The sequence below is a fragment of the Apodemus sylvaticus genome, chromosome 6 (genome assembly GCF_947179515.1).
Source record: "Apodemus sylvaticus chromosome 6, mApoSyl1.1, whole genome shotgun sequence".
In the NCBI taxonomy this organism is placed as follows: domain Eukaryota; kingdom Metazoa; phylum Chordata; class Mammalia; order Rodentia; family Muridae; genus Apodemus; species Apodemus sylvaticus.
Genome location: NC_067477.1, coordinates 134,705,710 through 134,720,739, shown reverse-complemented (window position 1 = coordinate 134,720,739; position 15,030 = coordinate 134,705,710). Strand labels below are relative to the sequence as shown.

General features: G+C 49.8%; 1 protein-coding gene across 1 annotated transcript in view; it reads right to left on the bottom strand.

The window, feature by feature from the left end:
- The window catches only part of Prkce (protein kinase C epsilon), a 497,167-nt gene that overhangs the window by 17,071 nt on the left and 465,066 nt on the right, over nt 1–15,030 (bottom strand). The window contains exons 13-14 of the mRNA XM_052186512.1: nt 14,158–14,346; nt 9,255–9,401 (exon numbers count right to left, since the gene is read on the bottom strand). Coding sequence (XP_052042472.1) covers nt 9,255–9,401; nt 14,158–14,346 — 336 coding nt within the window. The remainder of the gene's footprint in view (nt 1–9,254; nt 9,402–14,157; nt 14,347–15,030) is intronic.

Here is a 15,030-nt window from a genome sequence, read left to right as displayed (position 1 = left end):
TGGCCGTGCAGCAAAAACATCTGTGCCTGTGTCTCCAGCTGCAAGCAGGCAGCATACGGTGGCATACAAGAGCCCACTCTGCTGCTAACTGTGGCCACCTTTGCCACTCACTATGGGCATTCGCTGCAGTATCGTTGCTAAGAGCTGGAGTTTTCAAAAGGGAAACTTTGCAGTCTGGCCTCGGCAAGGCCCAGGGTTCTCTGCTCACCAGCCTCCCCCTTTGCCTTATTTATGACAATGTGTCAGATAGAGATCAGTTCTCTTGGCCTAGGATTTGCTGGCTTTGAAACAGGAATGGTAAACATTCAAATACGTGCCTCTCACATCAGGGGGAGGTCACTTACTTTCTCTCCCCATTCAACAACAACGTCAGGTTTCCTAATATTACCCTAAACTTCCAGATATCAACTGGCATGGGTCTTGGGCCATAAAAGGTAAGAAGAGAATTTAGAGATGAACCTGAGAGAGAAATACTATCTGGATGAGCGAGCAATGCAGGGATCTAGAAGGTCTACAGAGTGCATTCCCTCATCCCCAAGTTGACCAAACACCTGCTGTATATCAGGAGACATCCTAAGTCGGGGGTGGGGAGAGGGTGGGGAGAATGCACCTCTGATCAAAGCGATAGACCAGTTCTCCCTCAGCAGAAGTAATGGTTGACCTCGGCTCACAGGTCTAAGGTAGCACACTGGACCCTTGTCACTACATCAATGCATGATTGGAATTTTCTATGATAAAAATGTAAAAACCTGGAACCCTACCCTTAAAGGCATGGTGCTGAGTGAAAGACAAAGACGTAACATGAACGCTAAGACACACTGTGTGGCTCTGTTTATGTAAAGCTCGAGAAAACAAATGGAAATGGCAGCCGCAAGACTAAGGAAATGGAGATAGGTCAGTTGGTCAAGTGTGTTCCTAGGCAAGCATGAGGACCAGAACTCCATTCTTGGAACCATGCAATGTATGGGCAAATTTGTAATCCAAGCACTGGAAAGCAGAGGTGGATAGATAGCACCAACTCATTGGACAACTGGTCTACCTAATCTGAGAGCTCCAGGTCAATAAAGAAGCCTTGTATCAAAGATCAAGATGGACAATGTCTGAGTAATGACCCTGGATGTATTTCTGGCTCCATACACATAAACATGTGCACTGGTGCATATATACCCCCATACTTCCTCCACCAGCATACATGAACACACATTCAAAAAGAAAAGGAAAGAATCTCTTTTAGAAAAGGTGACTGGAGGTTGTTTGGAGCTATTCGAAGAAGGGAATTTCTGGAGAAGAGGAGGGAGGTTAGCTATGGTCTCCAGGAAAGATGTAATTCACTCTGCAGGTCATCTCAGTTTGACAAGTATACTCTGTTGGGTTCGTCTCTACTCAAGGCAGAGGGTTTCATGCTTTGCTGCCCAGCCATTAGCAACCCTGACTCCTCTGGTTTCACATGCTAAATAATATTCTGTGCTCCATGGAAATACTTTCAAGGTGGAGTATGTCTCAGAAATAAGACTCCAGAAAACCAACAGGGCAAGAAGATGGCTTGCATGCCTGTGGCCAAGCCCCCTCCCTGTGGAATGATAAGTATTGACATAAAACCTGGTGTGCATTTGTCAAATCCCAGAATTCTAGTCATAGCTGAGCATTACTTTTAGATTACATCCAAGTCTGCTACTTGCTCCTTACATATCTCCCTTACATATCACAAAATGATTCTGGGGGCTTCTTTCTGTCATGACTGATGATTTCACGGAGATTCAAGGCCTGAACTTTGAGGATGATTCATGCATCGTGCACAGCATCCCTATACATCTGTACTCTGGAAAGAGCAAATGTAGGTTGGAGGTCTTAAAGGACTGAGCCCCTCTTTGGGGAGGAATAAGATCATTTCTGATTTTCCTTGACCACACCTGAGCCAGCCTCTAAGCACTGTCCCTACACTCCTGGCTGCTAGACAACCCTTCAGAGCTTTCAGCAAGACAAAGGCAGACAGAAGGACATTGTTTCTTTAGCAAGGTGGCTCCATCTGTAACACAAAGGGTAGGACGGGGCCTAACAAGACTCCTGGGGTTGTCCCTGGAGGACCTGAATTCCAGCCAGTCTGGTGAGAGCCTTGTTTCCACCTGGTCTTTCTCTCTGTCCTGTAACTTTGAAAGGCAAAGCGTTTCTCTCTTTGGTCCTATCAATGAAGTTCTAAATCCTGTAATCACTATCATCATCGACATATTTCAATTTATCTCTTCCTGCACTCTAACTCTGCCTAGGTACTGCTGGTAGAGAGTTGGTGGGAAGAGTTTTGCTTTGCTGTTGCCAGGCAACAGTAAGTCTTCCAGGACTATAGAGAAAGGACCAGGCAGAGGTTCCATGAATCCTGCTGAGTAGAAGTGGTTGAAACCATCTTTTCTCAGGTGCTTCTCTCTCCCTAGCCATCACCACCTTTCTCTGCCCAGACTTGGCTTCTTCGTGAAGCTGGCCCTGATTTTTCCTGCTTCTCTCCCTTTCCATCACCTTTAGCTTCATAGATCCTCCCATGCTCCCAACCAGTAGGGGTGTGGGGTGTGTACATATGTCCAATACTGGTGGAGTGAGGAGGAAATTAAGTTTAATAAATACTATGTCAGTGAACCCATGAAGCACAGCCCAATTCAACAGCCAGTAAGCCGAAATGGAAAATTCATGAGCCTAAAGAAATGTCCAGTCAAATCCAGAACAGGCTAGTCAGGCTCAGACACTTTCCGGGGGTACTTATGAGATGGGAGCATGGGAGTGGGGGAACTAACACCACCACCCACAGGAAAACTCCTGCAACCAAAATTCTCAGATGGCAAAATGGCTTGTCTGGGTTTTACCACTGTAACTGACTAAGTGACACCTGGACATCTGTGCCCTGGAATGGTGACCATTGGTGACAGCTGTCACATCAAAGTTAGGGTACCAAAACACTACTGAGATTGAAAACAGAGTGAACACATGTGGTGACAACAAAAAGAGGTGACTTGGGTCAGATGTGGTGGTACATGCCTATGATCCCAGCACTTGGGAGGTTGAGGAGAAGGATTAGGGTTTAAGACAGCCTGGGCTACATAGCCTAGTATTCCAGCCTAGTCTAGATGATGTAGCTCTCTACTCTGAAAACAAAGTGATCATACTATGAAGGAACCTATCACGAGGGACAAAGACTTGAGAATCCCCCATCTGGTGAGCCACCCTCTGTAGCACCAATGACTGCATCAGAATTAAGCCCAGCAGGCTCTGTAGAACTCCTGAGAGTCATGTCTTCCCAGTCCTCAGCTGGCTACTGCCCTGAATGGTGCTGCCACCCAGTAACCTGAACTTTTTTGACCTCCATGTGGCAGGGGAAGATTTGAGACCAGCCTTCCCCAGTCTTAGACTCCTGGTCTTCTTCGATATCCTTTTTGCTGGGTAGCAGACACAGTGCTCATCATTCTAAAATCCCATAGGCCAGACTGGAAGGCCATGATTGTGTCTGATTTCCAAGCTCAGCCTCAAAACATCACGTCTCCCTGTAATACGTAACCTCTTGGTTACTGGAGCCTTAGTGAGAGAGGAAGAGAACCTTCAGACTATGGGAAAAAGTCATGAAGGGAGAGAGGGGGGAACTAACATGCCCAAGAAGCCAGGGGGTGGAGTACACAAAATGTCTTAGGTTTGCTACTGGTCATGTTTTCAATTCTATGAGAGAACTATTCTCACTCCATTTTACAGGTAAGGTCAGAGGGTCAGGGTGATATGACTTCTCATGATCACAAGGCTCTCCTGTGACAGCACTCACTGTCTCTCTGTGATCCAAGCCAGTCTCCTGTCCACTGGACCATGCCATTGCTTCAGCAAGCCACCAAAAGCAGGTAGATGGACTTTTCCTGTGGCCTCTAGACCTGAGCCAGAGTCCCCACAGCTCTTTTCCAGAGTCACGACCCTCTTAGGGGCCAAGGGATTTCACTTTGACCTGGACATTGTCTTGAAAGTGTCTTTACTGATGGACCCAGCAAAGTCCTCATCCTGGTCCGCTGGGTTGGAAGATAATGATGGTGTCTCACTGGTCTCCGCAGTACCATCCATGCTATTGGGGTCCCTGGGCGGATGGACTAGCTTTAGGGATGCCTGCGCAGCAGGGCTCCTCCTGGGCTAAGTAAGTGAGGGTGTGAGTTCTTGAGTCCACTTCCCAGGTTTTCTCTCAGCACAGCCCAGTCATGCAGGAGCATGCAGGAGGGGCCTCCCTCGGGGTCCTGCCATGCAGCGTGGATGGCTGAATGGAGACGGATCATGAGGTTGAAAGGGGCCTCTATGTCACCGGGCCTGTGGGCTCACCTACCTGAAGAGACTCCCCACTCTGGAAGCCTTACCTTACAGAGGGACATTCACACTGAAGCAAACTTGAAAAGAGAGAACACGTACACAAAGACAAGTTTACTTGGCCGGCATTTCCCTCATGGCCTTTGGCGTTCACGGAGGACAGCTAGGTGGTCTCTGGGGAGGCAGCTCTCTCCCTCCTAACTGGCTTGCTCCCATTCCAGTGTCAAAGCCCAGGAGACTGTGATCTTAGAGTCTAATGCTCTGGGGTGTAACAAATAGGGACTAGAACTGAGCTACTAGCCCAACCACTTGCAATGACATCCATTCCAAATACATCTCTTACCCCTATGGTCCCCCTCCCCACAAAGACAGGCCTTCTGGGAGCACAAAAGCTCAATGAGACACTTGCTAGTGATTAGACAGCTCTGCCATCTTGGAAGGAAATCTCCAATGAGACGAAAATGTTCATGCTTGGCTATTATCTGTGGCATTAGAGGCTCTGCTGGCTGTTGCCAATTAGATTCTATGTCCATAGAGGTTTTTTTGGCTTGATGTTGATGGAACATCATTTGCATAAAATCAGTTCAGTGTGTGGCTGCAGAGGGCGGGGCCAGGAGGAGGGAGGCTGTGTAGGAAGGAGTTGCTGTATTGGAGGATACATGAATAGCTTTCCATACTGAAGTAGAGGCCGCTGAATATCGAAGGGGCGACAACCTAAAGGCTGGAAACCTGGCTGCACTCCTAACATCTGGGGAATCAGAGCAGGGGTTACACAGGGAGGCTGAGGCGCCAGGGGCAGTGGAATCTCAGCTTAGCAAACATGACAGGAAGACAGAGCCTGCAGGGACAGCAGCCAGTGGAGGTATGTGATGGAAACTGACCAGAGGCCAAATTCCAGCCTCCAATCTGGACAATCTCTTGGTGATGTCTTCAGAGGTAGGAGACTTCCTGTGGAGAGGCTGGGAGCCGGGTGGGAAGCTGTTATGATGTGGGTGTGAGCAGCCCCCTCCCCCCTCCCGCCCCAGTCTCCAGGTGAGCCAGGTGTGGCAGAGGCAGGTCTGGCTGTATGATGGGTTTGAGGAGACTTAAAGACTTCTGAAAACACAAAATACTACAATGTGGCTATCTTCAAACGCTAGGCTGGATGCTATGACTGCTCCTGGGCTCAACGAAATGGAGTCTTCCCTGTTTCCAAGCGTCTCACCAACTGGATGACTCAGCCCTGGTGGCCTGGAAGGGAAGTGAGGGGATGGCTACTGACTAGGTTTTTTGAGGGACGATGGCATTCTGATTAACAGGGCATAGCTGGAGACCAAGTGAGCTGATTCCAAAGAGAATAAACTCAGGGCTCTTTCACAGGTCCCAGCGCTTGACCACGCTTCTCTTAAGGTGTTTAGTAGTAGTAGGAAGGGGCTTTTCTGAACTCGCCTCGTTTGCCTTTGAAGCGTGTGGCCAATGTCTCTTTGAGGCTAGCAACGACCACAAGGCTGGCGCTGCTTGCTCATAGATTTTGTCTTTTTCCTTCTCACGGTGTCAAGCCCTCATTTAACACCAGTCTGTAAGACAGGATCCAAGAATCTCCCAGTGTCTCTGGCTGATAGTGGCCCCTTAACCTCAGCGCCTCTTGCCAGCCCTGAACTGTCTGGCTTTCCTTCAGCCGTCAAAGCCGTGCCTTACTGAGCTCCCTTAGGAAGGCAAATGACATGTGCTCAAGCATTAAGATACCTTGAGCCAAGAAAAGCCAGTCTTATAATGGAACCTCTGACCTATGAGGATGACTCTGCGGCAACATGACGTGTGGGTGACTGCATTGTCTAAGGCTGCAGCTGCTCAGGGAGCACAGAGCTGGACTGCCTCTCGCCTACTGCCTGGGATAAGCAGACATCCCCACGCTTCTGGCTTCTGGCTATATGAGGAAAGTGGCTTATAAAAAATGCATCTGAGTTTCTTTCTACAGTGGGCCTTCGGGGTTTGCCCAGATGATAAATGGAATGGCTTTGATTTAATCCAATGTCTTCTGCTAGCGGGCAGTACAGACTAATGGTACTTCTACACCTCAGGAAGGAGCTTTAGCTTGGGGACAGAGCTAGGACACCTTTATGATAACAACTTTCTCTCTCTCTCTCTCTCTCTCTCTCTCTCTCTCTCTCCATCTGCTTTCTTTCTATTCACAAATTTGATATTTATGAGAGAGGTCACAGAGTCCATGGATAGAAATGCGATCAAATATTTAAACACCTTGAAGACTCGTGCCTGGTAGCTCTGAATGATCCACAGGATTCAGCCAAAGTATGACCAGAAATGCCTCCTGTGCAGTCTTCTAACTTCCTTCCTACTTTCTTCATACTTAATGAACTGTTTTTCTCATTTCAGCCAAAAGAAATCAGCCCAATGAATCGCACATCCTTGACTTCCAACGTGGTAGCCTGGGGCACAGAGGGGTCGTGTTCACAAGACACTTTCCATGGAAGTGTTGAAGACAGCTTTAGGAGACTCAGATGTCAGAAGCCCTGTGTGGCCCAGTCTTTTCTTTTGGATATACTCTCTTGGGGGAAAGAAAGCCACCAGAAGCTCATGCGAGTCCCCAGCAGAGGAACTGAGCAGGGTCCTGCTTCTAGTCTCAGGACAAAGTTTCCCAGAAGCTAAAATTAGGGAAGTCCAGTCTCTTGTGCACCGGGGTTCAGGGAAATGTGGTCTAAGACCCGATCGCAGACCCAGCGAATGTTTCCTCCTTCTGGCTTCTGGGGACTCCTTATTCCTTTACCTATAAGAACATCTTCCCACCTGGCTAGGGACAGCCCAAAGGGGCTCTCTGCTCGCCTGAGGCGGGGTGAACCCTGCTCGCTGGTGGAGTGGCACACGTGGAAACTGGTTCCCGTTTGTTCCCCGCTCTTTCTCCCTGTCCTTGGCGTCTTGTTTCTGCCCCAGATGCTAGGCTCACTGTCGCCTCACGCTCTTCTGCACGGCCCATCTGTCATTCTGCTCTTACTCTGTGGGTGGGATGGCCACTGACCAAGGTGTGGTTCTTCTCAGAGTGCCTTGTTAGAGAACGAATAGAAGCCATGCAAGAGTACTAAGATACAAGACTGGGAACCCAGAGAGGATGTCCTGGACTGATGGGGCTTTAAAAGATGCTTTGGGAACTGGAATTTCTCACCACTGCTTAAATCCAAGAGCCTGCCTTGGCTTTGAGCAACTATTCCTAGGAAAGACCCGTGGTCACTTCTTAGATCCCATCATCTATTAGACCCCAGGGAGAGCCTAGTCTCCGCAGCTCCATTCATATAAACATCCTTCGGGGATCATGACTCAAGTTCCAGCTCCTCCTTTCTGGGAGTTTCTCTACAACACTAGCTTCCCTGGTCCACACCAGCCTTTGCTTCTCTTTAGGGCTCCAGGGGACTTCCTTGGGCCTCACCTCCCTATACTCTCTTGAGAGGCTGAGCATGTGTCCTCATCTAGCCTTTCTGGGTCTGACTTCCCCATGAGTCTGGCTGAAAGTGGCTCATTGGGCCTCGAGCCTCAACATGATTTCAGCATAAATTCAGCAGACAGCCACGACATCTGACTGGTCCTGGCCTCACTTGGGTTCTTGTAACTTGGGCCTGAACTTTTCTAGTTCTTCTTCTCATTGTTCTAGGGATTGAGTTAAAACTACATGGATATTATAATTCAGGCCTCAGGCTTGGGCCTTCCATCTCTTCTCCTCTGCTAGGCCTTTAGCGAGCGGCTCCACACATTCTGTGTGGTGTTCAGTGGCTCTTGTCTTTGGAGACCACTTGCGGTGGCACCAGCCCTGGCCATCAGGCAGGCTGTCACATGCAGGGAGTTCTGTCTGCCCTAAAATCCAGAGCCTCAAACCTTCCCTGTCTACGAAACCCACAGCATGGGTGTGACATGGGGTGAGGGTTGGGGTGGGGGGCACAGAACTGTAGTGAGATGGGCTAAAGTGGAGGAGAGGTTTGCAGAGAGAAGTGGACCCCAAACCCCACTTGTTTGAAGCTGTGTATCTTTCAAGAATCACACAGACCAAAGCAGAAAGCAATGTCGGAATGGTGGCAAGCCTTAGCGCCATGGCTTTTCTGTCCTTGAGGCTGAGGGAGGAAAGACTCCTCTGACAGTCCTGGTTGATGACCTCTGGTCTGCTGCCAGCCTCACAGGCCTGGAGCTACTGTCTAAGAGACTCTTCCCTTCAGCTCCCTGGTGCCTGAAGCTAGCTGCCGGATTCTCACTGTGAATGACTGCCTCAGTGGGAATGAAGATGTGTCTCCCAGGGTAATGTCACCTGCTCTTCTGACACTTCCATAGTAGGTCAGCCTGCAGGACATGGCTTTGATTCCCCGGCCGAGCCTTGACTGTAGTCCACTGTTCAGCTCCTGAGTGTCACACCCCAGGGATCGCACTCCTCACCTGTGCCTGCCACTGCACGTGGACGGCAGTAGCGTATGCTCTGCCTTGGAGCATGGAGAGGGCAAGGGCATATTAGAGATGGGACAGTGATGGAGGCCAGGACACAGGCTGTCCTCCCTGCATGACTGTGGGTCAGCCTTTCTCCAACAGTTGCCGACTCTCCCCTTACACTCTGCCATATAAGGACTGTGACAGCACTGGGCTAGTATTTTACTTTCCGTGGACACTTTCAAGGCACAACCCTATATATCTCTCAGGGGTGGGGGAAACAAACAACCTCAAATGTATCTCTATGTCATGTGACAAACTAGTGTCATTATGACAGACCAAAATAAATAAAGCAAGCGTGGGGAAGTAAGACCGTGGTGCTGTTGGCATCATAATTTTGGCAGTCAATGTCTAGGGTCTCAGCCTCCTCTGTGAGACTCCGCCCTGGTTTTCCAGCCATACCCCAGGCTGCTCGTGGCCCACACAGACTGGTGCAAAGGTACCAGCTGACCATGTTGGGGAAGGCTGGGAACCCCACTTACAATTCTTGGCTTGAATGGGGGCTTGATTTTCTTCTGCTCCAGCAGTACCCAGTCGATCTCCTTGAAGAATGGATGTTGCTTGATGGCGTCTTCCCCGTTCTGCGCTGCCACACAGCCCAAGCGCTTGTGCGGGTTCTTGGTCATGAACTGTGGGAGGAAGACATGTGAGAGTTATTCATGGAGCCTCACAGGTGTGACTCATGAGGGAATATCTTCCACATCATTTCCCTATGTCTGTGTTTACATGCTAGGGGCCTAAGGTGTTCTACCCTTAAATATATGACGTAGCATGTGCCAGACAGCATTCTACACATAGTTCAGATATGGATTCATCTCCCTTGAGGTACCATTACTAGTTCTACTTTATAAGGAAGGAACTTAAGGCACAGACAGGTTAGTTAGCTGGGCTAAAGATGCACAGCTAGCAAGGTACCAAGTTGAGATTAGGATCTGACTCCTATTCTCTATTGCCCTAGATATTCTGATCTTTTCAGCAGAGACTGAGATCCTGGAAGTCACTCATTCACAGCAAGGAAGTAAGGAAAGACAACTGGGTATGCAAATGTATGAAAATTCCAAGGACATGCAAATGTATGCAAATGAGCAATTGCCCTCCCAACCTTTTCTTTTCCTAACCCATCTCCTAGTTTTAGTTTGAATTTTCAATTGACACACACACACACACACAATGCCCATGTAGGGGCCAGCAAGATGGACCCGTGGATAAAGGTGTTTGCTTTTACCAAGCCTGACAACCTGAGCTGGGTAAGTAGAACCTACACGGTAAAGGGAGAGATGGAAACCCTGAAAATTGTTCTCTGACCCGCATAGAGGCAGCTTGGCACATATGAGCACAGGCACACATGTGCACACACACACACAAATATAATTTTTAAAAATGCCCATGTAAGTTAGAGATAAAGTCATTACAAGCAGATAGTGACAGGCTCAGTCAGTTCTGAGAATAAACATAACTTCAACCGAGCAGCTGAATAGCAGAATAAACTAAAAGATATTTTTGATAGGCACCAAAAATAAAGGTGTTTATGTGGTGTGTGTGTGTGTGTGTGTGAGTGTGTATGTGTGTGCGTGTGCGTGTGTGTTGGGGGGCGGGTACATGTTTTCCTTGCATGTGTTAGAGAGTACAGTGTTTTATAGGATAAAAGGTCAGTGTCTCTAGTGACAAAGACACTTGGTGACTGTGGTGGAATTTCAAGGCTCACCAGCAGAAGAATACGCACATGGGAAAGGGCTAGGGTTGGGGTCTTATGATCTGCCCTTAAACCCAAACCACGTGGGCACTGATTTGAAGATGACTTGTGGTCTTCGTCTCTTTCACCTACATGTCCAGGAAGTCACCTTGGTTCAGTGACTCAGGCGTCCCATGCTGGCCTGTACTCTTTTGTTTGGCACATGGAGACGTTTCAGTTTGAGTTTTGCCTACTTAAAAAGTTCTCAGGTGCAGTGTACCCTGCAGTGCCTTAGCAGTCTCTAAGAAGCCGGCAACATGTTGATTTCTCTGCTGATATTTGACCTCCATGTTTCTTGTCAACCTGAATTGTAGGCTGCCTACAGGTCATTTCCGTTGACCTGAGATGTGTTCACCCAGTCCAGGCTCCATTCCTGCCTCCTTCCTGGAGCTCAGCAAACCCCGAAGGCTGCAGAGGAGGCTGATTGATGCCTGGCTCCCAGGGAATCGCGCCGTGAGTTCAGCCGCAGCAAGATGGCGGCTTGCTGTTGCACAGGTTCTTCAATGCTTTATGACAGAAATGGCCTTCTCTAGACCCTGAGTCACCTCCCTATGGGTAACACCCTTCAGCGATGTAGCTCTAAGGACAGAGTCTTAGAAGACATGGGCTACAGGTATTAAGTGACAAGCTAAGGGACTTGGTGGTGGTGGGGGGGGTTCCAAGGAAAAGCAGTGGACCCCTCTGCCCTCCGTGTGCCTTCTACCGCTCTCAGCCAGCAGAGAGGAGTCTAGGGAGGAACCCTGCACTGCCGCCCGCCAGGGGCCAGAGGCGCTTTCCTAGGACATTAAGCACCCACCATAGCATGACCTCTAACCTCTAAGTCTGTGCAGGTCAATCATGTTCTCTCTCTCTCTCAATTTATTTTTTAACTTTTAAATTATGTAGAAGTGCATATATGTGGGGATGTGCTGGTATGAACTCAGTGCCCAGAGAGTTCAGCAGACAGCAGCAATTTCCTGGAGCAGGAAACACAAGTGGATGTCAACTGTCCAACATGGGTGCCGGGGATGAAACTTGGGTCCTCTGTGACTCAGTATGTGCTCTTATCCATCAAGCCACCTCTCCAGCCCCAGGTGTCAACAGTTTTTGTACTCAGTGCTACCAGCATTCTTTGCCTATGGGGCTGTCCTGTGTGCTGTAGGCTCTTCGGTGGCAGCTCTGATACATCTTAGTGTGTCCTTACACGTCCGCATATATACCACCAACCTCAGTATATCCAAACATTGCTGGATATGTGTCTAGAGGGAGGATGCCAAAAACCATTGTGCTGTCTGGGCCATCCAAAGAGAGGGGGGGGGAGAGAGAGAGAGAGAGAGAGAGAGAGAGAGAGAGAAAGGGGGGGGAGCGGATACACACACACACACACACACACACACACACACACACACACACACAGGGCTGCTATGTGGGCAGAGGACTCAGAATGAAGCTGAGCGGCTGTCTGCCAGGCACAGAGTCCTCTGTGTGGATCCTGCTGGAGATCAGCTGTCAGGGGCTGGGCGGGGGCTGGGAACTAGAGCAGAAGGCTCAGATGTTCACCTAGTTAATCACTCAGGAACCCTTGTGACAGCTGCCCCAAAGGCTTTTTGAAGTGCAGAGACAGGCAGACACAGCCTTTGGTGGAAGAATCTATAGCCCTGTCTGGGAGAGTGAAACACAGCGAACTTTCTAAGTTCTATACCAGTGGTGAAAGAAGTGAGAATAAAGCAGTGAGAATCCACATCTTTATCATCTTGGTATCCACCTAAGGGTATAAAACCCCACACCGAGTCAGAGTGTGGGAGGCGGGCGAGTGGAGTGTGGACAGGGGAGGCCCTTACAGCACCCTGATGCTGCACTTCTATCATTGTAACCGTTTATGTGTCTCAGTTATTCAAACAAGTGAGAGCTCAGGGCTGGGGGTGCCAAGAACAATGGAGAGTGGCCGGCTGTACTCATGCAAACAGCAAAGACTCGGATCAAGGTGTGGCATCCTCCTGCTTCCCTCACGGCTCTGCTTAGGTCAGAAGGGAAGGAGTTCAAGTCAGTTCACAGGGAGAAGGGTCCTGCAGCACGCTGGGTGTCAGACTTCCCTCGGAAAGGCAGGGCTGGTGAAGGGAGTGCTGTGGGCTGCAGGCCTGCAGTCAGCGGGAGGTGGCCAGGGACACTCCTAGACAGGGGTGGCTCTCAAGCAAACTCTGCTCCTACCATACTTCAAGTCACCTGCCACATTACCTCCTTGTAAACTGGGATAGAGAGAACAACACGGAGACGGAGGAGCAGTCTTCCAAGTTGCAACAGACGTTGTCTGCAGCACACAAGGACAAGTGCTTCGCCTGCTAAGCCATCTCTCTGATGCAGATACAGCTGTCTGTTGTTTTTGACACAAAGTCTCAGGTAGCCTAGGCTGGCCTCCAGCTCACTATGTAGCTGAAGAATGGCCCTGCACTCTTCATTTTCCCTCCCAGGACAGGCATGACAGACAGGTATGTGCGCCTGTTACTAAGCTATGCCTGGCTTGCGATTGATCCCAGGGCTTCATGAATGCCGACAAGCACTCACTCGGCGGGCGCCTGAGCCACATTCCTAGTCCCCCACAGAACACCGGAAGGCACAGCTCGCTGTCAGGGTGAACGAAGGAGTCTCGAGGAAAATTCTGTCTTTTAAAGGTGAGGAGGGAATGAAGCAAGTGTCCCACACACTAGGGCATGTATCCAGTGAGAGGCAGAAGGGGCAGCGGAGACAGAGAAGAGGCTGCCCAGGACAAATGGCACCACGATATAACAAGGAGGGCTTGGGCACAGGCTCAGCTACATCATGAGTCCTTGAACACAGAGCCATGGGAGTCAGAGGAGCAGGGAGCAGTGGGGCAGGGGACAGTATGTGACTCCAGACTCCTGCCAATGCTTGTATGTCTTCAAAATGCTGCGACTTGCACTAGCATGGCAAGTGCTGCAAATTCCCCAGCTGTCATGCAGACAGCCAAGTTTCTCCGGAAAACACATAAAATAAGGAAGCCTGTGAGCCCAGGGCCCTTGAACGGGGCTGGTTTTGTGAACTACTGAACTCTGGGGTCTTCTGAAGGGGGAACAGAAGGCAGGAATGGAAGCTGGGGCTTCTGGGCTGTCACATGGTTCTGCCTTGAACCAGCACTGTGATCTTAGACAGCTCAACTGGTGAGAACACACACACACACACACACACACACACAAAGGTACACACAATGAAACACACAGGCAGACAGACACACAATGAAATACACACACACATACACATAGACAGACACACAGACAGAAAGACAGAGACACACAATGAAACACACAGACAGACAGACACACACACAATGAAACATACACACATATACACACAGACAGAAAGACAGAGACACACAATGAAACATACACTCATATACACACAGACAGAAAGACAGAGACACACAATGAAACACACAGACAGATAGACAGAAAGACAGAGACACACAGAATGAGCCAGCACTGTGATCTTGGACAGATCAATTGGTGAGAACACACACACACATACACACATACACACACACACACACACACAGACACACAGACACAGACACACACACACACACACACACACACACACTGTGTGGGGTGGGAGGAGCACCGTCAGGGGAGCAGAGCCACAGGTGAGGGACAGCGACTCACAGCTTTCAGGATGCTGACGGCCTCCTTGCTGAGCCAGACAGGGTAGAGAACATCATCGTGGAGGATGGATTCAAACAAGTCATCCTCATTGTCAGCTTCAAAGGGGGGCTGCCCGGCCATCATCTCGTACATCAGCACTCCCAGGGCCCACCAGTCCACTGAGGGGCCATACTCCAGCTCCTGGAGGATCTGTGTGGGAAACAGACAGTGTGAAGGATCATTCTGGCCTTCCCGCCCACCTTGCCAGAGTGGAGCTGCGCTACCCTGGGGTGCAGGGCTGGGAGCTTCTTCAGGGAGGCTTAAGTGTGGGAGGCAACTATGCTCTCTCCGCCATGAGCATCTACCATCCAACCTCTGCCGTTCCTCTGTTTGCATGCCAGATAAGGCTCCTAAGCAGCCCTCAGGGCCGCTTTCAACGGATGAGAGGGGCGCACGCAGCTTGACATTACTTCTGGGTTAGGCGAGCAGGAGGAAGACTTCAAAGGCAATGCTGAGAGGGACTGTGTCCCATCGTACACGGCCCGGGCACCCTGCTGCCATGCAGGAATGAGACCAATCATTTCTGCCTTTGCTTCCCTCCTCCACACTTGAGCTAAGATCTTACTTCGTAGCCCTGGCTAGACCAGAATTCACTATGTAAACAAGATTGGCCTGGACCTCGCAGAGATCTGCCTGCTTTGGCCTCCTCTATTCTGAAATCAAAGGTGTGTACGCCACCATGCTTGGCTGGGAAACAGAAAGCTGATATTCCTGAGGTGGTGGCAGCGCTTACTTCAGCCCCATGCTCCACAGAAGGAAATAAGAGGAAGGGCCTCTCCCCACGCCCATGTGCTTTGCCGAGCAGAGACCACTGTGCTCTTGTCTATGACAGTA